We start from the raw sequence: 25940 nt of genomic DNA, 5'->3' as shown, positions 1-25940 counted from the left end.
AGTGATTTCACAACACCTCAAAAGAAATATATATATATAAATCAGTGTAGCACAGCAAAGTAAAAATATTTAAAAATTCATAATAATTTATATAATACCAAAAAGTTAGCTAGGAATGAATGAGTAAATAACTAAGTAAACAGTCCTCTGTAAATAAATTCCTCCGTGAATTGTTCAATGTATCCAAAAACAGTCAATAAGTGAAAAAATAACAATGTGAACAGTCCTGTGTAAATAAATTCTTCCATGAGTTTAATATACTGTTTCAATGTATCCAGCGACTGAATTTTTAAAACAGTGTGCAAATCCTCCACCAAGCAAAGTACTTGCTCACCTCTGTGTAGATCAGGGGTCTCAAACTGGCGGCCCTCCAGCTATTGCGAAACTACAAGTCCCATAATGCCTCTGCCTGTGGGAGTCAGGCTTGTAACTGTCAGCCTTGCAATGCCTCATGGGACATGTAGTTTCGCAACAACTGGAGAGCCACCAGTTTGAGACCCCAGGTGTAGATAAACAGTAAACTTGTATCTCCTCACAACCTGGTCAGACAGCTCCAATCTTTCTTGCTACTGAGGAAGCCTATCACTTGGCGATAGGGATGAGCTTCGAGTTCGAGTCGAACTCATGTTCGACTCGAACATTGGCTGTTCGCAAGTTCACCGAACAGCGAACAATTTGGGGTGTTCGCGGCAAATTCGAATGCCGCGGAACACCCTTTAAAAGTCTATGGGAGAAATCAAAAGTGCTAATTTTAAAGGCTAATATGCAAGTTATTGTCATAAAAAGTGTTTGGGGACCTGGGTCCTGCCCCAGGGGACATGGATCAATGCAAAAAAAAGTTTTAAAAACGGCCGTTTTTTCAGGAGCAGTGATTTTAATAATGCTTAAAGTCAATCAATAAAAGTGTAATATCCCTTTAAATTTCGTACCTGGGGGGTGTCTATAGTGTGCCTGTAAAGGGGCGCATGTTTCCTGTGTTTAGAACAGTCTGACAGCAAAATGACATTTTGAAGGAAAAAACTCATTTAAAACTACCCGCGGCTATTGCATTGCCGACAATACACATAGAAGTTCATTGATAAAAACGGCATGGGAATTCCCCAAAGGGGAACCCCGAACCAAAATTAAAAAAAAAAAATGACGTGGGAGTCCCCCTAAATTCCATACCAGGCCCTTCAGGTCTGGTATGGATATTAAGGGGAACCCCGGCCAAAATTTAAAAAAAAAAATGACGTGGGGTTCCCCCTAAATTCCATACCAGACCCTTCAGGTCTGGTATGGATTTTAAGGGGAACCCCGCGCCAAAAAAAAAAAAAAAAAAAACGGCGTGGGGTCCCCCCAAAAATCCATACCAGACCCTTATCCGAGCACGCAACCTGGCAGGCCGCAGGAAAAGAGGGGGGGACGAGAGTGCGGCCCCCCCTCCCTCCTGAACCGTACCAGGCCACATGCCCTCAACATTGGGAGGGTGCTTTGGGGTAGCCCCCCAAAACACCTTGTCCCCATGTTGATGAGGACAAGGGCCTCATCCCCACAACCCTGGCCGGTGGTTGTGGGGGTCTGCGGGCGGGGGGCTTATCGGAATCTGGAAGCCCCCTTTAACAAGGTGACCCCCAGATCCCGGCCCCCCCCTGTGTGAAATGGTAAGGGGGTACATAAGTACCCCTACCATTTCACGAAAAAAGGGTCAAAAATGTTAAAAATGACAAGAGACAGTTTTTGACAATTCCTTTATTTAAATGCTTCTTCTTTCTTCTATCTTCCTTCATCTTCTGGTTCTTCTGGTTCTTCTGGCTCTTCTGGTTCTTCCTCCGGCGTTCTCGTCCAGCATCTCCTCCGCGGCGTCTTCTATCTTCTTCTCCTCGGGCCGCTCCGCACCCATGGCATGGGGGGGAGGCTCCCGCTCTTCTCTTCTTCTTTTCTTCTCTTCTTCTCTTCTTCTCTTCTTCATTTTCTTCTCCGGGCCGCTCCGCAATCCATGCTGGCATGGAGGGAGGCTCCCGCTGTGTGACAGCGCTCCTCGTCTGACAGTTCTTAAATAACGGGGGGGCGGGGCCACCTGGTGACCCCGCCCCCCTCTGACGCACGGTGACTTGACGGGACTTCCCTGTGACGTCACGGGGAATGCCACAGGGAAGTCCCGTCAAGTCACAGGGGGGCGGGGTCACCGGGTGGCCCCGCCCCCCGTTATTTAAGAACTGTCAGACGAGGAGCGCCGTCACACAGCGGGAGCCTCCCTCCATGCCAGCATGGATTGCGGAGCGGCCCGGAGAAGAAAATGAAGAAGAGAAGAAGAGAAGAAAAGAAGAAGAGAAGAGCGGGAGCCTCCCCCCCATGCCATGGGTGCGGAGCGGCCCGAGGAGAAGAAGACAGAAGACGCCGCGGAGGAGATGCTGGACGAGAACGCCGGAGGAAGAATCAGAAGAGCCAGAAGAACCAGAAGATGAAGGAAGATAGAAGAAAGAAGAAGCATTTAAATAAAGGAATTGTCAAAAACTGTCTCTTGTCATTTTTAACATTTTTGACACTTTTTTCGTGAAATGGTAGGGGTACTTATGTACCCCCTTACCATTTCACACAGGGGGGGGGCCGGGATCTGGGGGTCACCTTGTTAAAGGGGGCTTCCAGATTCCGATAAGCCCCCCGCCCGCAGACCCCCACAACCACCGGCCAGGGTTGTGGGGATGAGGCCCTTGTCCTCATCAACATGGGGACAAGGTGTTTTGGGGGGCTACCCCAAAGCACCCTCCCAATGTTGAGGGCATGTGGCCTGGTACGGTTCAGGAGGGAGGGGGGGCCGCACTCTCGTCCCCCCCTCTTTTCCTGCGGCCTGCCAGGTTGCGTGCTCGGATAAGGGTCTGGTATGGATTTTTGGGGGGACCCCACGCCGTTTTTTTTTTTTTTTTTGGGCGCGGGTTCCCCTTAAAATCCATACCAGACCTGAAGGGTCTGGTATGGAATTTAGGGGGAACCCCACGTCATTTTTTTTTTTAAATTTTGGCCGGGGTTCCCCTTAATATCCATACCAGACCTGAAGGGCCTGGTATGGAATTTAGGAGGACTCCCACGTCATTTTTTTTTTTTAATTTTGGTTCGGGGTTCCCCTTTGGGGAATTCCCATGCCGTTTTTATCAATAAACTTCTATGTGTATTGTCGGCAATGCAATAGCCGCGGGTAGTTTTAAATGAGTTTTTTCCTTCAAAATGTCATTTTGCTGTCAGACTGTTCTAAACACAGGAAACATGCGCCCCTTTACAGGCATACTATAGACACCCCCCAGGTACGAAATTTAAAGGGATATTACACTTTTATTGTTTGACTTTAAGCATTATTAAAATCACTGCTCCTGAAAAAAGGGCCGTTTTTAAAACTTTTTTTTGCATTGATCCATGTCCCCTGGGGCAGGACCCAGGTCCCCAAACACTTTTTATGACAATAACTTGCATATAAGCCTTTAAAATTAGCACTTTTGATTATTCATGTTCGTGTCCCATAGACTTTAACGGTGTTCGCATGTTCGAACTAACTTTTTTCCTGTTCGCATGTTCTGGTGCGAACCGAACAGGGGGGTGTTCGGCTCATCCCTACTTGGCGATACGCGGGTAACATTTAGCGGAGTCTCACCTGGTGAGGTGGTGAGCCGGGTCTGCTATTACATATGATTTTATCATTGAATTCTTGTAGGTGTATTTTAAAGCGGGGTTTGGCAATAAACATTTCCATACAAATTACACTATGTTTGTCCTTTCTACTTCATTATGTATATAATCTGAGGAGAGCTGTGAGCATGGGATCATATATCAAATAGGAGAGAAAGATTGGAGCCATTTGCCTGGGTGTAGAGGAGATAACAACCTGCTTCTATCTATATTGATTCCTTATCCTACTAATGAGGAAACTAGGAGTGGAGCTGTCTGACCGGGTTGTGAGGAGATACAAGTTTACTGTTTATCTACACCGAGGTGAGCAGGCACTTTGCTTGGTGGAGGATTTACACACTGTTTTAAAAGTTCAGTCACCGAATACATTGAAAACAGTATATTGAACTCATGGAGGAATTTATTTACACAGGACTGTTCACGTTGTTATTTTTTCACTTATTGACTGTTTTTGGATACATTGAAGAAATTCACAGAGAAATTTATTTACAAAGGACTGTTTACTTCGTTTTTGGACATTATATAAATTATAATAAAATTATTTATTTTAATATATTTATTTTGCTGCGCTACACTGATTGATATATACACAGTCATTAATGTCTACACCACTGGCAACAAAAATGAGAAAACCCCTATATGAAAATGTCCAAACAGGGCCCAATTAGCCATTTTCCCTCCCGGGTGTCATGTGACTCGTTAGTGTTACAAGGTCTCAGGTGTGAATGGGGAGCAGGTGTGTTAAATTTGGTGTTATCGCTCTCACTCTCTCATACTGGTCACTGGAAGTTCAACATGGAACCTCATGGCAAAGAACTGAGGATCTGAAAAAAAGAATTGTTACTCTACATAAAGATGGCCTAGGGTATAAGAAGTTTTCCAAGACCCTGAAACTGAGCTGCAGCACGGTGGCCAAGACCATACAGCAGTTTAACAGGACAGGTTCCACTCAGAACAGGCCTCGCCATGGTCAACCAAAGAAGTTAAGTGCACGTGCTCAACATCATATACAGAGGTTGTAACTGTAAATAGACGTATGAGTGCTGCCAGCGTTGCTGCAGAGGCTGAAGGGGTGGGGGGGTCAGCCTGTCAGTGCTCAGACCATACAGTGAGGGAAAAAAGTATTTGATCCCCTGCCGATTTTGCACGTTTGCCCACTGACATAGAAATGATCAGTCATTAATTTTAATGGTAGAATTATTTTAACAGTGAGAGGCAGAATAACAACAACAAAATCCAGAAAAACGCATTTCAAAAAAGTTATAAATGAATATGCATTTTAATGAGTGAAATAAGTATTTGACCCCTTTGCAAAACATGACTTAGTACTTGGTGGCAAAACCCTTGTTGGCAATCACAGAGGTCAGATGTTTGTTGTAGTTGGCCACCAAGTTTGCACACATCTCGGGAGGGATTTTGTCCCACTCCTCTTTGCAGATCCTCCTCTTTGCAGATCCTCTCATCATTAAGTCATTAAGTCAGTCATTAAGGTTTTGAGACTGATGTTTGGTAACTCGTGTGTTTTGGGTCATTGTCATGCTGGAAAACCCATCCACAAGCCATTTTCAATGCCCTGGCTGAGGGAAGGAGGTTCTCACCCAAGGTTTGACGGTACCTGGCCCTGTTCATCGTCCCTTTGATGTGGTGAAGTTGCCCTGTCCCATAAGCAGAAAAACACCCCCAAAGCATAATGTTTCCACCTCCATGTTTGACAGTGGGGATGGTGTTCTTGGGGTCATAGGCAGCATTCCTCCTCCTCCAAACACGTTGAGTTGATGCCAAAGAGCTTCATTTTGATCTCATCTGACCACAACACTTTCACCCAGTTCTCCTCTGAATCATTCAGATGTTCATTAGCAAACTTCAGACGGGCCTGTACATGTAAGGAACAGAAATAGCTGCGCTGATAATAGTGCAAAAATTACAAAATACAACAATGTTTGATAAAGGATAATGATAAAAAAATAAAACATATGACTCTATTGCATTGTGAATGTGACAAAAAGCAATAAAGGTGAAAATGTCCAATATTGAAATTGTGTCAAATAAATTAAGAATAGTCCATAATTCACATAATGGTGCACAAATAAGTGAACAAATGAAACTTGGAAAGGAACGTGATCTTCCACCACCTGTATGTGCCAAACACCAAATACGCTTACCAAAAGGCAAACTAATTAAGCTTGCGGCTATGTAACCAGCCAGGGCCTTTATCCAGGGGATACAGGGGCAACGACTCCAAATGGCATCAGCACAGTAGAGGAGAGATGAGCAGCCGATGGCTGGATGGCTCGGTAAAACAAGGTACACAGTTAAAAACAGCAAGAGTAGCCGGCCGGCTTGCGAACGCGATGATGACAGCACGTCCAGTCCTCCCAACGTGCGTTTCTTCATAAAATGATGTAGTCTTGGGGCACCTGCTGACATCATCGTGTTTGTGCTTCTGAGTGAACGGGCGTTCGCAAGCCGGCCGGCTGCTCTTGCTGTTTTTAACTGTGCTTCCTGTAAGTGTGTTATTCCTTATTTTATTAAATGATATTATCTGATTTACACTTTGGAGCGCTCCCTTTTCTCATTTTTTGAGTGACATCTGGTATCTATGCGTGTACCTTGTTAAACCGAGCCATCCGGCCACCAGCTGCTCATCTCTCCTCTACTGTGCTGATGCCATTTGGAGTTGTTGCCCTTGTATCCTCTGGATAAAGGCCCTGGCTGGGTACATAGCCGCAAGCTTAATTAGCTTGCCTTTTGGTAAGCGTGCATTTTATTTGGTGTTTGGCACATAAGGGTGGTGGAAGATCACGTTCCTTTCAAAGTTTCATTTGTTCACTTATTTGTGCACCAGTATGTTAATTATGGACTGTTCTTAATTTATTTGACACAATTTCAATATTGGACATTTTCACCTTTATTGCTTTTTGTCACATTCACAGTGCAATAGAGTCATATGTTTGATTATTTATCATTATACTTTATCAAATATTAATTTTTCACTATTATCAGCGCAGCTATTTCTGTTTCTTATTTGTCTTTATGTGTGTATCTCACATTTTAGCTGCTGCTTAGTCTTAGTTAGTTTTTTGTTTAGAGCGCGGCATTTCCCATTTTTTTTTGGGCCTGTACATGTGCTTTCTTGAGCAGGGGGACCTTGCGGGCGCTGCAGGATTTCAGTCCTTCACGGCGTAGTGTGTTACCAATTGTTTTCTTGGTCACTATGATCCCAGCTGCCTTGAGATCATTGACAAGATTCTCCCATGTAGTTCTCGGCTAATTCCTCACTGTTTTCATGATAACTGAAACTCCATCAGGTGAGATCTTGCATGGAGCCCCGGACCAAGGGAGATTGACAATTATTTTGTGTTTCTTCCATTTGGGAATAATCGCACCATTGTCACCCTCTCACCAAGCTGCTTGGCAATGGTTTTGTAGCCCATTTCAGCCTTGTGTAGGTCTACAATCTTGTCCTTTACATCCTTGGACAGCTCTTTGGTCTTGGCCATGGTGGAGAGATTGGAATGTGATTAATTAATTGCTTCTGTGGACAGGTGTCTTTTATACAGGTAACAAGCTGAGATTAGGAGCACTCCCTTTGAGTGCTCCTAATCTAAGCTCGTTATCTGTATAGAAGACACCTGGGAGCCAGAAATCTTGCTGATTGATAGGTGATCAAATACTTATTTCACTCATTAAAATGCAAATCAATTTATAACTTTTTTGAAATGCGTTTTTCTGGATTTTTTTTTAATTATAGACTGATCATTTCTTTGTCAGTGGGCAAACGTACAAAATCAGTATGGGTTCAAATACTTTTTCCCTCACTGTATGCCACCACTGCATCATATTCGTCTGCATGGCTGTTGTCCCAGAAGGAAGCCTATTCTAAAGATGATGCACAAGAAAGCCCACAAGCAGTTTGCTGAAGACAAGCAGACAAAGGACATGGATTACTGGAACCATGTCCTGTGGTCTGAGACCAAGATAAACTTATTTGGTTCAGATGGTGTCAAGCATGTGTGGTGGCTACTAGGTGAGGTGTACAAAGACAAGTGTGTCTTGCCTACATTTAAGCATGGTGGTGGGAGTGTCATGGTCTGGGGCAACATGTACTGTGACATACTGAAGCAGAGCATGATCCCCCTCCTTTGAAGACTGGGCCGCAGGGCAAGATTCCAACATGATAACGACCCCAAACACACCTCCAAGACGACCATTGCCTTGCTAAAGAAGCTGAGGGTAAAGGTGATGGACTAGCCGAGCATGTCTCCAGACCTAAACCCTATTGCACATCTGTAGGGCATCCTCAAACAGAAGGTGGAGGAGCGCAAGGTCTCTAACATCCACCAGCTCCATTGATGTCATCATAGAGGAGTGAAAGAGGACTCCAGTGGCAGCCTGTGAACTCCATGCCCAAGAGGGTTAAGGCAGTGCTGGAAAATAATGGTGGCCGAAAAAAAAAGAAAGAAAAAAAAAAAAAGAAAAACCAAGCTGGAATTCTGGGTGAGGGCCTACAGGCATATTGCCAGCATGCAATCTTGTGACCCAGACCTCTCCCTTGGACGCCATGTTACTATCGTGCATGGTGGAAATTTTCCCAGGATAAAATTTTAATCCTTGACAGGATACATCCAAATCCAAGGGGGGGTGACTGGAACAAGACCCTCCTCCAGATGGAAGTTAAATGGATCTACTTTCTCAAAGCCACCTTGCCCCCTGGCTTGAATGATACTATATCTTTCAAGCCATTCCTCGAGGGCTTTTCATCTGGGGGAATGGAGAGATAATCCCTCCCTTACCCCCATCTGTTTAGGATGGACATTTCATCTGACGACTATCGTCACCAATAAAGGATAAACTCCATCCTTATATATATTAATTTTTGGTAATGGAATCTTTTCCTGTTCTTTTCACTCCTGTATCTGTGACAATGTAGTCCATCTGATGTGCCCCTGGTGAATAAATATATATATATATATATATATATATATATATATATATATATATATATATACCAAAAATTGTTTGTTTAATCTAAAATACAATGCTTCTATAAATTTTTTTTTTCCCAAAAAGTTTTTATTAAATTTTTTTGGCAAACAGAAGTTATGTAACATACATTTCAATAAGCAAGGTTACAGGTGAATAATAGACAGTCATAATGCAGTAGTACAAGCTGTCCACCCTTGAAAAAGGCTCTGATCACCATAAGTGAGTCTATGAGACATACAAACAGTAACATGTGTGAACTAGCAAGATTCCTAAGATATTTTTAGCGTATGTAACACGTCCACGGGCTGGTAATTAGCCCGAGGGAGCCAGTGAGGAGCACCGTGGAATTGACAATCATCAGATAGTTGCTGATGTATCTTCTGCCAAGATAGGCAGCGGTGAGCATTAAGCCCGGGAGAAGCTTGTGGGTGGGGTGCAGACCACTGGGTGACAATCCAGGTACCATTCACCCCTAAAGGGAACTTCGCTGTGAATGGACCGGGATGTTGGAAAGGGAAATGAATAAAGTACAGAGCAGTGGTGTGGTGGTATGTCTGTTTAGTTCCCGGTAGGGACTCTGGAGGACGGGCTGGGATTGTAGTGATCATAGCAGTGCAAACATGTGCCCTTACTTGTGGGCTAAACAGGAAGGGCATTTACTGGTATTTGTATAATGTGAGTATTAGTGAGAGATAGTGCGGGGAGGGCATTGTAGGGAGGAACTGGGATGGGGGAGGGGGGGCGAGAAAGGCGGTATTGTTATAGGGGGTTGACCCACACGGGGAGTATAGGATAGCCTTTTAAGAGGATCATGGAGGAGTTTGGGACAATGATGTCCATGTTTGGGTTTGTTTGTAGTGTAGCCAGCTCGCCCAAGTGGCGTAGAATTTGGTAGGGCGGTCATTGGATTGGCAGATAAGGTTTTCCATGTCGGCTATTCTGTCCACCCTGCGGATCCAATCTCGGACCGTGGGGGGGGCAGTGTTCCTCCAAAAGGCGGGGATGCATAGGTTGGCTGCGTTGATGAGATGTAAAGTGAGGGATTTTTTATAAGAGCTCAGGGAGGCGGGAGTGTGGTGGAGCAAGTAGTGTGCTGGAGAGAGTGTTAGTGGGAATGTAGTGATTTGGGAGATCAACTGATTGATTTCATTCCAGAATGGTTGTATCTGGTTACATTCCCACCAAATGTGTAGTAGAGTGCCCCGGGATGTACCACATCTCCAGCAGGTAGGGGGAATGGTGGGGTGAAAGTGGTGGACCTTCTCAGGTGTCCTATACCATTTAGAAAACAGTTTGAACCTGTTTTCTTGCGTGGAGACGTTGATGGAGCCTTTGTGCATGAGGGTGAAGATTTGGAAGGAAGTCGGGAGTTTGATCGGTATAGCTTGGAGGAGGTATAGGAGTCTGGGAAGGATATTCATTTTTAGTATGGCGATCCTGCCCAGCCAAGAAAAGGAGCCCAGGTGCCACTTCCTGAGATCCGCTTGGATGGAGAGAATCAAAGGTAGAAAATTTTTGGCGTAGAGATCGGATAAGTTTGTTGTAAGTTTGATTCCGAGGTATGAAATGTCAGATTTTTCCCAACTGAATGGAAAGTTGTTTTTGCATAGGTTTACAGTGGCCGTTGGCAGTGTGATGTTGAGGGCCTTTGATTTCTCAAAGTTGATTTGAAGATTTGAGAGGTATTTGAAGAGAGCGAAGTCTGTCAGTAAATTTGGTAAAGTTGTAATGGGGTCTGTCAAGAAAAGTAGAACATCGTCAGCGTAGGCTGCCAGTTTATACTGAGTGTGATGAACGTCTACACCCCTAATGGCCGGGTTGTCCCTCAGTCTTCGAAGCATAGGTTCCATGGTCAATATGAATATTAGAGGCGACAAGGGGCAGCCTTGGCGGGTGCCATTGGATACAGAGAAGGCGTCCGACAATTCCCCATTAACCCTGATTCTCGCCCTCGGGGAAGAATAGAGGGCCAGAACCATCTGCATCATACGTGGTGGAAAGCCTACAGCTCTCAAAGAGGCTGCCATGTAATCCCAAGCGACCCTGTCGAACGCCTTCTCTGCATCCAATGAAAGGAAGAAACCAGGTGTAGACGTTTTAGTGAGCCAGTGGTGAATGTTCAGTGCTTTGGTGGTGTTGTCCCTAGCTTCGCGGCCAGGGACAAAGCCCACTTGGTCCAAGGAGATCAGGGTAGGGATGAAGGGCAAAATGCGATTGGCCAATGCTTTAGCATAAATTTTTAAATCTACGTTTAGTAGGGAGATGGGGCGATAATTGGTCACAAGTGTAGGGTCTTTACCCTGTTTGGGCAGTAGTGTAATGTGTGCGTCAAGCAGGTCGTTATTAGCCACTGAGTCGGGGGCAAGGGTGTTTAGAGCTTTGGTTAAATGTGGGAGGAGGGTGGTAGCAAAGGATGTGTAATAGCTGACTGAGAGACCATCCGGTCCAGGGCTTTTACCTGACTTCATTTGTTTTAAAGCCGTGTGTAATTCGGTCACCGAGAGAGGGAGGTCTAAGGATTCCACATCTTCAGGGGAAAGAGGTGTGGGTCCATATTGTGCTAAAAATTTTTTGATGGCATTTGGACGGTCTATTGAAGTGTTGGTAGCGTGGGTGGAAGGAGGAAGGTTGTATAATTTGGAGAAGTATTGGATAAATTGCGTTGATATGTCTTTATTGGTAACTAAGGCTTCCCCTGTAGGGCTGTTAATCTTGTGGATGGTGTTAGAGGCCTTCCGGGCTTGGAGAGCCCTTGCCAGGAATTTACCAGCCTTGTTGCAGAATTCGTAGTAAAGCTTGTGCGTTAATGCGAATTTCCGTTTCAGTGTAACGTTTAGCACATCTAAAAGTTCCTCTCTCGTCTGAGTAAGTTCAGTTAGGGTAGCCGCAGCAAGGGAAGCCTTGTGCGATTGTTCGAGTTTGCGTATACGTGCAGTGAGTTCGTTAATACGGGCATACCTAAGTTTGTTGCGTTGCGCCGCTATAGACATCAGTTCTCCGCGAATGACACATTTATGTGAGGCCCATATAACAGCGGGGGTGACATCAGTTGACGAGTTGTTTGAGAAAAAATCTGCGAGGCACGTAGACAGTCTGAGGGCATTGACCTCGTCAGACAGCAATGAGTTATCGAGGCGCCAAATACGAGTCCGTTTGTGTGAAGCGGTGAATTGTAAAGTCATGGAGATGGGGCTATGGTCTGAGAGTAAGGATGGTTCAATGGTCGCGCTAGTGAGGTATGTCAGGTCTTGTTGGGAAAGAAAGAAGTGATCCAGTCTAGAATATTTGTTGTGTGGGGAGGAAAAGAACGTGAAATCCTTTTCTTTAGGGTGGAGGGTGCGCCAAGTGTCATGGAGTAAAAGATTGCTTAGTTGGTGTTTGATAGATCGTAGGGCTCGGTATGTGAGGGAGGAAGTCCCAGTAGAGGTGTCCATAGATGGGACGAGTGGAACATTAAAATCACCGCCGACTATAAGGGTGCCGGAGTAGAAGCTGGAGAGTAGTTGCAGTGTGTTAAGAAAAAAGGTAACTTGGCCTGAGTTGGGAGCATAAATATTGGCGATTGTAAATGTTCTCTGGTGTAGAGTTCCTTTTATAAAAAGGAATCTGCCGAGCGGATCTCGGTGAACGTCAGTCACTTGGAGGGGGCAGTGTTTAGAAATGAGGATGGATACCCCTTTCGATTTTGCCGCAGAGTTGAAAGCATGAAAGACCGTGGGGAAGTGGTTGTTGTGTAATTTGGGGATCGAATCCGTCCGAAAATGTGTTTCTTGTATCAGTGCTATTTGCGTTTTGGACTGTTTGAGTGAATGGAGGAGTTGGGATCGTTTTTCAGGAGTGTTCAGACCCCTGATGTTAACCGAGAGCAATTTGAGATCATTCAGTTGAGGAAGAGGCATCTTTCCATGTGGGTGGGTGTTTGAGGTAGCCGCCATTATGAGGGGACGGGGGAAGGAATAGGGGGTAGGGGGAGAACGGAACGATCCGCTTTACAGGGGATAGGCTCGTGTGAAGTGAGTAAGAAACCAGGGGGTTACCGAAGAGGTGCGGAACGATATGTCCACAAACCTCTAATGTAAGAGGTCGGTGTGGTACGGAGTGTGCCTGTGGCACAGTTCCCAATAGGGATTACTGAACCACAGTGCGGATCCGTATGGGGGTTGACCCTAATCTAGGCGATGGAGAGAGGAGGGTATTACGGGGAAAAGGTACAGGTGGTGGAGTGTGGTCTGCCGCCACAGGACAAGGAGAGTCAACGGTAGAGGTAACTAGCTATCATAACAGTCTTCTGAGACTGGTAGCAAGAGCTTTTTGTCAGTGTGCAGAGGTATGTGTTGTGCCCCGTGGGCTGTAGAATTATGTGGACCCCTAGGGTGCTTAGCATTGTATAGTGCGCCGTGTGATCGCTCCCCGTCTTGATCTGTGAGCGATGACAGCCCAAGAACCATGTCATCTCCCCCAGGTCAGCCATATCCATGGCACCCAAAGGGTCTGGTGGTGTAGTTAGGGGAGAGGAGCCACGACCCACACACAAATTGCAGCATAAAACAATAATAGTCTAAAAATGACTAAACAACAAAAAAAAAAAAAAATTTTTCTAACTTGCGATTCTTGAAGCAGCCCTGTTAAGTTCAAGTACTGCCCTGTGAAACTTAGAGAGCAGAGCTAGATAGGCTAAAAGCACTAAACAATAGGTGCAAGGTACAAGCAACATTATATAACAACAATGATAGTTTTTGGTGTAGGACCATAGAACACAAGAGCATATCGGTAAAATGATACTACCAGGACAGTCCAGCAGTGTAGAGTGGGAGAGACGATTGGCACGTCGGTGACAGCAGGTGTTGTCCACCGGGAGGCGTTGTATACTAGATGCGATTTCTCACGTACTGTAGAGGATTGCTGACGGGAGCCGGATGGTGGTAGGAATGCTGGATTGAAGCAGGTGTAGAGGAGGTGAGATGCGGAAGTGGAGCTTTCGTTGCCGGAAGTGTCCTACGAGGAGTCCTTCAAAGCACATCTTGGGGAAGACAGGAAGTCCGTACAGAGAGACGTGACGGCGTGGTGGTTCCGGGCGGAGCTTACATCTGCTAAGCAGTGTGGGGAATGTAGTTCCGCGCTGGGTGGATCGATGGAGTGCAGTCGTTTACACTGAAAGCTGACCAGTATAGCAGGGTGGTGTTGCTGGTATGGCAGATTGTAGTGGCTGTCTGAGGTGCAAGGTGCAGTGCATCGGGCGTTGTACAGTGCGCAGGGAGGGGGATCGGTTGTTAAAGCTGAGGTCCTGCCGACGTAAAACCAAAATGAAAACAAAGAAAATAAAGTTTGCAAAACAGAACTGATTCAAAAGGCCAAACGGCTGTCATACGGTCGAACTGGGTGATCCGACAGGAGTGACAGGGCGTTAACAACCCTGATTTAATGATCCCTATGGGTTCTGGACCGCGAAGATATAGTGGGATTAGCTTCCTGTGTCCCAGCGCGATGGATGACGTGGCTCCTTGGGGTAGAAGGAGAGCGGTGCCTGCGGTGCCTGGAGCTGTGCGTTTCCATGGGTTCGTCCCGTGGCCCGTCCCGATGGGATGGCCTGGGGCGGAAAGCCGCATACCACAGAGGTACAGCAATCAGGGGTATGCCGAGTGTGGAGCAAAAATGTGGTAGGTCCTCAGGAACCCTGAGGGCAGCTGAGCGTCCATTAAAGGAGGCCATGAGGCAGAATGGAAACTTCCATTTGTACATAATATTTTTTGCTCGGAGGGCATCCAGCAAGGGCTTTAGATCGCGCCTATGTTGCAAGGTGATGCCCGAGAGATCCTGGTATATTTGGACAGGGCAGCCCTCGTGAAGAATTTGCTGCATGCCCCTGGCTTGTTTGATGATTTCCTCCTTTAATTTGAAATCGACGATGCAGCAGATAACATCTCGAGGTGGATCGTTCTCCCTTCCTTTAGGTCGAAGGGCCCGGTGGATTCTCTCCATAGCGATGGGGGTTTGAGGGGGGCGCTGTAGGAGGTTGTTAAAAATGCTTACTACAGATCGTGAGATGTGTTCCCCTTCTATTGACTCTGGAAGACCTCTGATTCTCAAGTTATGCCTCCTACCTCGGTTATCGAGGTCTTCCAGATGTCGCTGCATGTCTCTCAATTGTAGGGTATGTGAGTCCAAGCAGGTAGTGACAGTGTGCAGCGTCTCTTCTTGTCTCTCCGTAGCGCTTTCAACTACTTGTACTCTGTCTTTGAGCTCACACAGATCCAGCCTGAGTTCTGAGACGGCCGCTGCGAGGGCCTCCTTAATGTCGTCGGCGACTGAGCGGAGGTCTTGTAGATTAAGAGGAGGATGAGGTCTGAGTTCAATTCCCTCTTCCCCGCCATGAGAATGCGGGGGTTGGTGCGGCTGACTGCTCAAGTCAGTCGGCGGGTTCAGCATCGTTGCTGGGCGGCTTCCCTTGGAGGATGATGGACGTACTGCATCTCCGCCCACATCCTCCATCTTGACACTCCGGCGGACATGCGCAGTCTGCCGTGGTGCCTCTCCGTGTCGGTGGATGGGGTGTGCGGGACGCCGCTCCGACGTGCTGGCGTTCGCGCACGCGCAGTGGGGGCGGCGCCGCGCACACCCAGTCCAGGGGGCAGCGTTACAGGTCTCCCTAGCAACCGTCCCAGACATCAGCTGTGAGCTATTATTGCTCCAGCTGACTGGGATTTAACATGCTTTATAAACCTCACCCACACTGCTCCTAGACCAGGCATTACTTCACAAGATTTGGACTGTGCGGTCGGTTTTTCTAAGCTCGTCATTGATACAGGTACCGGTCTGCTACATATTATCTATTTATTATTACTCACAACCTGCAATGGATACTTACATTTATACTAGGAAATATCTCTCCAGTATTTGTATTTATTTTTTCAATTTCCCCTTCAGTATACATCTCTAAACTTTAATCTTAATTTAAACTGCTACTCTTGTTTACTCTAATGATAGACATTCAAGCCCTTATCCACAGCTACATACTTATACTTTTAAATATCAGCATATCTTTATACCACTATTTCTCTATGTGAATTATATCATTATTGCCATGCTGCCTTATGGATGGCAATGCCCTATTCCTATGGGCAACATAAAATGAATTATTACATTATAGTATTATATTTACTTATTTTCCTACCTTATTTTATATAGAGATATAGACCAAATTATTTAATTGATCTATCAAATCAATACTAATAAAAGTTGTAAACCATATATCATTTCTAAAGACAAATTCTATTACTTGCTTTGCAAATGATATTGCCATCCCCCTATTTTTCCTTTTTATCACACTGAATACATTATTTGGACAGAAACGAACATATAAATAGATAGACCATGTAAACCCTCTTATTATTTCTATTTATATTATTCACTATTGCATCTTTTTATTTTTTCTTTATTCCCAGGGATTCCTCCTTTGCCTCAGTATATTCCTTCTGCCTGGCCGCCTCTGGTGGGGTACACGAGGGATTACCCCTCCCCCACCTTCCACCAGACCCATCTTTCTTCTACATGTCATTTGCATATACAACTTTCAAGTAGATGAGTTATTAAATACCAGTCCTAAATCTGATGCCACTCCAATTGCAAGTTCTTATAGCAATCAACCAAACATCTCTACTAATCAACCATATGTAAGTGTTTAAATATAAAGCCTAAAATTAATATTTGCTGCTAAATTTTATGCCTTGGTTCTTCCCTTAAACTGATTTTCTGTACATTTAACTTCATTTTAGATTATTTTCTCTTAAACTTCTACACCCCTGAAGAAGAATTTGATATACATATCGAAACGTGTTGGGTGTAAAGAGAATTCATTATCTACCCTTTTATAACAGTATACATGTTGATGTATGAACAACCAATGCTTTGTTATATCTGTTTTTAAAGTTTTTCAATAAAATTTATGTAAACTTTTTATAGACATGTTTATACATTGCCTTACTAATTAGAGTGCCTTAAAAGTCCACTTAGGGGAACCCGTTTGCTTTTTTGAATACTACTATTGAATGTGGCACTCCCCTTTCACTACATGGTCTGCCGGTCTATCTTTACTTGTCCCCACTGCACATCTGTAGGGCATCCTTAAACAGAAGGTGGAGGAGCGCAAGGTCTCTAACATCCACCAGCTCCATTTATGTCATCATAGAGGAGTGAAAGAGGACTCCAGTGGCAACCTGTGAACTCCATGCCCAAGAGGGTTAAGGCAGTGCTGGAAAATAATGGTGGCCACACAAAATATTGGCACTTTGGGCCCAATTTGGACATTTTCACTTAGGGGTGTACTCACTTTTGTTACCAGTGATTTAGACATTAATGGCTGTGTGTGTGGAGTTATTTTGAGGTGACAGCAAATTTACACCGTTATACAAGCTGTACACTCACTACTTTATATTGTAGCAAAGTGTCATTTCTTCAGTGTTGTCACATGAAAAGATAGAATAAAATATTTACAAAAATGTAAGGGGTGTACTCACTTGTGTTAGATACTGTATGTTACATATTCCTGAACCTTGCACTCTGTTACATACACCTGACCACTGCAATTTGTATGCTTGGATGTATGTTACATATTTCTGACCACTCCACTTTGTGCATAGGTCTGCATGTTACATATTCCTGACTATTTCACTCTGTACGTGGGGCTATACGTTATATAATCCCGACAACTATATACTGTGGTTGCAGTTGTATACAAAGTACACCCAAGCATAAAGGGTTCAGCAGTCAGGAGCATGTAACATACAGCCTAGTGTAAAAAGAGCAGGGGTCAGGATTATATAACATATAGCACAATATACAGGGGTAGTGGTCAGGAGTCCCTGGCTATTTAAATACAGTAGTTTGTAAAAGGTGCGCTTACAATCTGTGTACACAAATGATATCATTAAGTGAAAGAAGTGTATATGAGTAAATTAAACTTGCATGAAACAAAGTTTAAAAATTAAAAAATAAAAAATAAAATATAAAAAATTCTTATATTGAAATGTATAAGAAGTGTGCACTATCATGCCAAAACACACATGTGAGAAACACAAATAACAATCCTGGTCACAACGGTTAAACATCAATCAAGAGAAGGTGTGACACTGATGAAAATATCTATTAATAATAAAATAAAATAATCCAAAGATAGTGAGCATAGTCCATAAAGTAAAACAGCAAGAAAAAGTTTTACTTTATGGACTATGCTCACTATCTTTGGATTAGGGAAACACATAGGGATAGGGAAACACATCCACTTTCCATCAGACCGTAATCCATGTGATTGAAGAAAGAAAAAGGAGGATAAATAGATGTGACTTCCAATTGCAGTGAATCCGAGAGAAAAGTGATAAAGGTGGACCCTTACCCTTGATGGTGGACCCCCCTATTAGCGAGGTCTTGCGAGCACGCAGATTCAGCCCTCTGCAGGGACCGTATGATGATAACGTCCACAGCTATGCATTGCAAGCCATCACACTGTTCGCCCCATGACCTGCACGGGTGTTCGCTTATTTTATATGCCGGCTTTATTTTATGATTTTTACGAGTGTTTTTACGGAGTGTGTTTTCTCCGTTTTCGCTGTACTTTTTTACAACTAACCCATTAGTACATACTACACCATTGGAGCTCCTTTTGTCTTTTTATCCACCACCTTGGGAACAAGTGGGCGCTTCTCCCCCCTCCAGGCACAGAACTTGGATCAGACCAGAGTGAAGACGCTGGATCTGTCAGCTGCTGTGGACGTTATCATCATACGGTCCCTGCAGAGGGCTAAATCTGCATGCTCGCAAGACCTCGCTAATAGGGGGGTCCACCATCGAGGGTAAGGGTCCACCTTTATCACTTTTCTCTCGGATTCACTGCAATTGGAAGTCACATCTATTTATCCTCCTTTTTCTTTCTTCAATCACATGGATTACGGTCTGATGGAAAGTGGATGTGTTTCCCTATGCTCATGAACTTTTTCTTGCTGTTTTACTTTATGGACTATGCTCACTATCTTTGGATTATTTTATTTTATTATTAATAGATATTTTCATCAGTGTCACACCTTCTCTTGATTGATGTTTAACCATTGTGACCAGGATTGTTATTTGTGTTTTTCACATGTGTGTTTTGGCACGATAGTGCACACTTCTTATACATTTCAATATAAGAATTTTTTATATTTTATTTTTTATTTTTTTATTTTTAAACTTTGTTTCATGCAAGTTTAATTTACTCATATACACTTCTTTCACTTAATGATATCATTTGTGTACACAGATGGTAAGCGCACCTTTTACAAACTAATGGATTATTTTACACGGATATTGGTGTTTTATTGGTGCAGCTACCATCTTTCTTCTACCCAGGTTCCTTAGCGCGGTTTTCCTATTTAGTATATCCTTTATTTAAATACAGTGCTTCTTTAGGTATGCTTAGGTTAAAGTGTTAGCTGTCTATATTCTGTGTGCAGAAAAGCCAATATATAATAATAATATAAGAGTTTCAGTTTTTAAAAATGATTGTGCTGAGATTTATACAGTGATGTCTGAGACTCCTGCTTGTAGCACAATAAATAAAACATATTTTGTAGGGGTAGAACTGTGGAATAGGCTGTTTGCTGTGCATACAGTGAGTAAGCTTGGGTTCTATTTAGGTATGCCCCTTTAAGCCCCTACCACTGTAAATGCAGTGAGGCCACACCTACAATTTGCCCAGTGGTGCCCCAGATCTTTCAGAGTCCTAGCAATGCTCCTGTGATACCATTGTGCAGCAGTGTCTCTCCTATCTTTGTAAGCGCTGCTATTTGGAAAGGCTCGGATCATTTTCTAGCTCTGTATAAAAATGCATTTAATGCCTTTAAAGTGATAACATGATTGCTATCACAAGGAGTTAATAAACCCCTATGTGATAGCATTGGGCAGGTGACCATGACAGGTACTCTTTATGGAGACATTTGGTATCTAATAGACCCCAATGTCTTCTTTGCCCTTTACACCATCTAACCAAGCACAGATCAGTTGTGTCCCCTAGCTGTGCTGGCCAGGATATATAGTACATCTGAAACCGGAAGTGACGTTACTTCCGGTTTCACTGTCTGCATGTGAGATCAAGGCATGGATTTGCCTCGGTCTCAATGCAATCTCTTTCCCCCAGCTGCTGGCTGTGTTACCGGACACCGGTGAGCACGAGACAACCTGGAAAACATGGGAGGAGGGGGCCGCCGGCGGGAGGGGAGGAGGCACCGCACTGCTGGCTGTGTAAAAGTGATCGTCAGCTACGGAGCTGCTGCATCACTTTCACTTTGAAGCCGAGAGCCAGCTCTACAAAACACACACAAGCTGATGGCTGCTACTGCAGCCATCAGCTTGTGATTAAAGGTTCACTCTTTGGATGTACACAGTACGCCCAAAGAGCGGAATTGGTTAATGTAAAAAACCTTTTGACTTTAGAACCACACTTGCCGCAAAATCACATACCTCTACATCATTTGGCTTCAAGTGGTTGTACCGGTGTAATGCCTGCAGCTTCAGGCATCACCCCAGTACCGTTTTTTAGAGCCGACGGTCAGCTCTCTTGTAATGGCAACCAATGTGGCTAAGCAGCTCGGCTGTTAATACAACCAATGTGGCTAAGTAGCTCGGCTGTTAATACAAACAGTGGGAGCATCCCCCCTCCTACCGCCTTCTGCCGCTTGCCTGGGCTCTCCTGTCCCACCGGGAGATCCAAGCGACCAGCCGGCTTGTCCGCCAGCTGGCAAGAGCCCCAAACAAAGCTGGAATCAGCTTTGATTGGGTCTCGGCTATTGTAACCCTGAAGCGACATCATGAGATTACTTCCGGTTTATTCGGAAACCAACGGCGCCAGTTTTCAAAATTTTTTAAGTGCAGATGGGGGATTTGGAGTCTTATAGACTCCAGATACTTCCATAAAGAGTACCTGTCACGTGCCTATTTCTGTCACAGGGAAGTTTACATAGTGGAAGGCGGAAGACTGCTGCACAAATACAGTGTGACATAAAATACTGCGATGACAGCAATTTTATTCTCTAGGGTCTCTGCTAAAAAAAATATATCATGCTTGGGGGATCTAAGTAATTTTTTAGCAAAAAATACAGATTTTAACTTGTAAGCAACAAATGTCAGAAAAAGGCCTGGTCCTCAAATGTTTAATCTAGAGGAGTACAAAGGAACTTAGACACATGATGCACATCATTACTGCCAATTGTATCTCAAAACAGTTTGCCCTTCTGCTCCTTCTTGAGTTTGTTTCCAAGCTTGAGTTTAGGGCTGTGCTTGCACTGCAAGGGTTAAATACTCGTTTAAGTCTAGGGGACCAGGAAAAACTGTTTTACTCATCTGATCCTCTGCTTACAAAGGCACCTCCATGCTGCTAGACCAGTCCCTGCAGCCTCTTATTTCCTATGCTCTGGCGGTTACAGGTCCTCTAATGTCATCAAGTCCAATGCAGGATCTATGGCCCGGCCTACACTGGACATGGGGATGCAGTGGGACAGTCCACCATCAGAGAGTAAGGGAGCACTGGCTACCAGGAAAGCAGGGATCAACTAAAAAAAATGCTTTTTTCTGTCCACTAGACCTAAACTACCAGTTACCCATGTAAAGTGGGGGCAGCCCCACTGCAAGGGAGAATTTTTACTTCCTCCAGAGTTGGGTTTTAAAGCTGAATTCCATCTTCCACATTTTACCATATGAAATTAAGTATGAAGTACCAATTTCATTAACCTCTTCCCGCCCGTGCTATAACTGAATAATGGCTCCAGCTCGGTCGCACATTTCCAGGAGGCATCTATTGACGTGCTCCCAGAATGCTGCCTCCCCCACGTGCCCCCGTGGCATGCATCGGGAGTGCTCGGGGATCAGGGTAAAGAGCCAATCACAGTGGCCCTTTAACACATGATCAGCTGTGTCCAATCATAGCTGATCATAGTGTAAACAGGATTTGCCAGTTATCGTCATTCTTCTCCTCACGCTGACAGCGCGTGAGGAGAGCCGGTAAGTGGCAATCCACACAGAGGACATCAACACTGATAACCAGGGCACAGATTTTCAGTGCCCTGATAATCAGTGCAATCCTATCAGTGCCCATCAGTGCTGCCTTTCAGTGGGCATCAGTGATGCCTTTAAGTGCTTATCAGTGCTGCCTATTAATGTTCATCATTGCTGCCCACCAGTGGCCATCACTGCTGCCTATCAGTGCAGCCTCATCAGGGAAGGAGAGAAATTACTTATTGACAAAACATAACAGAATCTAAGAAAAACGTGTTTTTTTTTTCAAAATGTTCGATCAGTCTTTATTTATTTAGCAAAAAAAATTAAAAAAAAACAGCAGTGATTACATACCACTAAATTAAAGCTCTATCTATCTAAAAAAAAACAACAATTTTGTTTTGGTACAGTGTTGCATGACCACGCAATTGTTATTCAATGTACGACAGTGCTGAAAATTGGCCTGGACAGGAAGGGGGTGATAGTCCCCAGTAGGCAAGTGGCTAAAAGGCAGCTATTTTGGCCCTGGGTCAAATTTAGTTGTCTATGGCAGTGTTTCTCAACTCCAGTCCTCAAGGCGCCCCAACAGGTCATGTTTTCAGGCTCTCCGTTATTTTGCACAGGTGATTTGATCAGTTTCACTGCCTTAGTAATTACCACAGCTGTTTCATCTGAGGGAAATCCTGAAAACATGACCTGTTAGGGTGCCTTGAGGACTGGAGTTGAGAAACACTGGTCTATGGGGTCCCCCCAAAGTCTATTTATAAATCATTTCCAGTGTGATTTGCACACCTAATGTTTGATAGGTATTCATCCATCTATATTTTATGGACTTTATCCATCATTTATAGGAGCATTTGTCCTAGCCGCACATCATTTCTAAATAGGATTCATCCATCACATTTGATAAGATTCCCCTGTTAGGAGTGAAATACAACACAATTTCCCCATTACATATAAATTCCATAACAGTTATCCATCATTTTTAAATTCAACGAGATTCGCCAATCAGCAGTCACATACAAAATAATAGAGTGCTTCCAATAACATAAGATTCGCCCATCAGCTGCCCTATTACCCGTTGGTTGAATCCTCTTTGAAAATGATAACTGACTGGGCAAATCTTGTTCGGTATTGGAATTGCTCTATTATGTTTTATGTGTCTGCTGATGGGTTAATCTCATTAAATTTAAATGTGATGCGTTCCAAGCAAAAATTAGTCACAAAATAACAACATGTAGGAGTATATGAATTATAAAAACAAACAGTTGTGAGTTTTCAATCAGACTTTAACCCCTTGCCGGGATCCTGCCAGAGACCAATAGAAGGGAATCCTATGCAATGTACTCTTGTAAGCAAGAGTCCTTCCTACCAACTCCCGATTATCAGTTGTAGACCATAAGCTGTCCTTGGCAACATAGCAATGCATATATGTGGCAGCTGGGAGTTAAAGTGGTTGTTAACCCACTTTGACATTTTATATAATTCTCTGTGTCTCATTATGCTAGGTGCTCCTGTTTCTGTATTTTATTAAAAAAAATGCTATCTATACCTGATTTCAGAGCTCCGCTTTTCTCCTCTTGATCTGAGAGCTAGAGTGGGAGGGACCAAGATTCCCCCGCTGACGTCAGTCAGGAGGAGAGGGGGAGAGGAGGAGAGAGCCGGCCAGTCACATGAGTGCCAGGCAGTGCTCTGAAATCAGATATAGACAGCATTTTTTTACTAAACTGACTCTGTCAAAGTAGACAGGGGGGGGGGGATTGACAGAGCAGAAACAGGAGAGCTGCTGATGCCCTAGACATGTAAACTGACCAAGGTGTCAGGGCTCAGCAGCCATGATAAACCGTGGTCAGTTTACAGGGGTGAGGGCAGAACCAGGCAGGATTAGCCAGGTATTTCAGGTGATAGAAGGGGCCAAATTACACAACACAAGCACTGTGCTGTATAACATGCTTTAAAGGAACAGGATCCATTTTTGTTTTGTTTTAGGGTAATAAACGCTTACACTAAAAAAGGCCCACCTGAAGTGCTGCTGCATATTTGCATTATGATGTTGTGATGTTGACGCTAAACTACTCTTTTTCTTTGATCATATATGCTGGTAGAATTCATAAGAAAGCTAGAATTTTTAAAATGAGTGGCGGGCAGAGATAATGTCTTACCGACCTCAAACAAGTTGACTCAATGTGCAAGACCTGCATACACAGCACAATATATATATTAATAATAGGGCAAAAATAGTCAGTGCTCTACCTGACTGACACAGCTGGCCTGGCTAAGCGTACTGACAGCTCTCATGTAGCTCTGGTTCCTTGAACGAAATTTTGGAGAGTTGTAGTTTCCTGATGGGTCCAGGACATGTCCCGCAGGCATTTCACTTGCTGCTTGTAGGTAACTCTGGCTACAAAACACAAAAGACAGTGTTGGAAGATTCTTAATGAGAATATTGCCCAGTTTAGGTTTTTATTTTAAATCAGTCCTCTTGTCTCAGTACAGCTATATCAGATACATTGCTAAATACAGTCTCTGAAAATTTAATTGATGTATTCAGCTTAGAAAACAGTTGTAGCAGCAATTTTCTTCTTTATTGTTTAGGAAGGCAAGAAAGAGAAGATAAATTGCATTTTGTGTTTAGTATACAAAGCAGTGTGAGCTCAGGTGTGTAGAACTGCACACACTTAATAACCCTGCTTGACAGCTATATTTTTTAATGCAAATGCTTGTATAATTTCATTGAAAAACAATAGTAGCTTATGTTCCTTTCAGCTTACAATACATTTATTAAGTCATTTGACTTCCAGGGGTCAAAATCATGGCCGGCAAAAGGTATGGAAAGTACCATAGAGATAAATCATTTTGCTAGGCAAAGTTGTTTTTGTTGCTGATATAAATAAATGTGCGGATTCTGTTTTTCTTATAAATGTGCATACTATCCTGATATCACTTAAATCCTTTGTTCATACATAAAGTGACACAAGGCTGGATACATAGCAAGAAAGGAAGCAAAGTAGTACTATATACAAGGCAAAATTATTAGAGGCTCATTTGGTTCTCTAGCCACCATTGTCTTGTCATGTCTTTTCTAAACCTCTAAAACATAGCTAAAATTCTGTACTGGAATCAGCATTCATGCAGTCACTAGGCCACATATTACATCCAGAGCAGTGAAACAACTTCAACTACACCAAGAATAATAAGAACCTGGAAAAAGGATTGCAGTTGTAAAATGCCCACTTCTGGGGAAGGAGCTTAGCTTTACTCCAGGCAAGTATGAGGAGTCATGTCATTCCTAGTAAGGAGATTATGCAAGAAGTCTTGTGCCCATCTATAACAAATATGAATAAAACTAATAGCAGTGCTTCAGAAAAAAAGCTAAATCACAGAGAATTTTTTAATATGTGATCTGATTGTAGTGCAGGAATAGATAGAGTGCCTTGAAAAGGTATTCATACCCCTTGAAATTTCCCACATTTTATCATGTTACAACTAAAAGTGTAAATGTATTTTATTGGGAATTTATGTGATAGACCAACACAAAGTGGCACATAATTGTGAAGTGGAAGGAAGATGATAAAGGTTTTTCAAAATCCTGTACAAATATATATACTGTATATACTCGAGTATAAGCCAAGTTTTTAGGCTGAAAAACCCCCCCTTTGGCTTATACTCGAGTGAGGGTGCCTATCTGCAGCTGTCTCTACTAAAACAGCGAGTGTATCCTGCTGTGTCATGCCCATCTGCAGTTGTACATTTGATTACTAAAACAGCGGGTGTCTCCTGCTGTGTCATGCAGTCTGTTCGGCGGCCATCCATTGTAACAAAGCCCCGCCTCCTCCTCATCCGTGATAGACGGAACAATGATGCTGGGAAGCTGTATCAGTGTTCCGTCTATCATGGACGAGGAGGAGGCGGGGCTTTGTTACAATGGACGGCCGCCGAACAGACTGCATGACACAGCGGGAGACACACGCTGTTTTAGCAATCAAAGGTACAGCTGCAGATGGACACAATGAGGCTGCAGATGGGCACAATGAGGCTGCAGATGGGCATAGTGAGGCTGCAGATGGGTACAGTGAGGCTGCAGATGGGTACAGTGAGGTTGCAGATGGGCACAATAAGGCTGCCAATGGGCACAATGAGGCTGCAGATGGGCACAATGAGGCTGCAAATGGGCACAGTGAGGCTGCAGATGGGCACAATGAGGCTGCAGATGGGCACAGTTTGGCTGCAGATGGGCACAGTGAGGTAGCAGATGGACATTGTTTACCTAGTAGCTG

General features: G+C 44.0%; 1 protein-coding gene across 5 annotated transcripts in view; it reads right to left on the bottom strand.

Annotated features, from left to right (window-relative positions):
* Positions 1–25940, bottom strand: part of DLGAP2 (DLG associated protein 2) — a 1381880-nt gene that overhangs the window by 179471 nt on the left and 1176469 nt on the right. For all 5 annotated transcript variants that reach the window (XM_073626624.1, XM_073626625.1, XM_073626627.1 and 2 more), the window contains one exon: positions 23917–24064. In XM_073626624.1, the coding sequence (XP_073482725.1) occupies positions 23917–24064 (148 nt within the window). The remainder of the gene's footprint in view (positions 1–23916; positions 24065–25940) is intronic.

This window comes from Aquarana catesbeiana, linkage group LG04 (genome assembly GCF_042186555.1).
Source record: "Aquarana catesbeiana isolate 2022-GZ linkage group LG04, ASM4218655v1, whole genome shotgun sequence".
Taxonomy (NCBI): Eukaryota; Metazoa; Chordata; class Amphibia; order Anura; family Ranidae; genus Aquarana; species Aquarana catesbeiana.
This window is presented reverse-complemented; position numbering and strand designations above follow the sequence as displayed.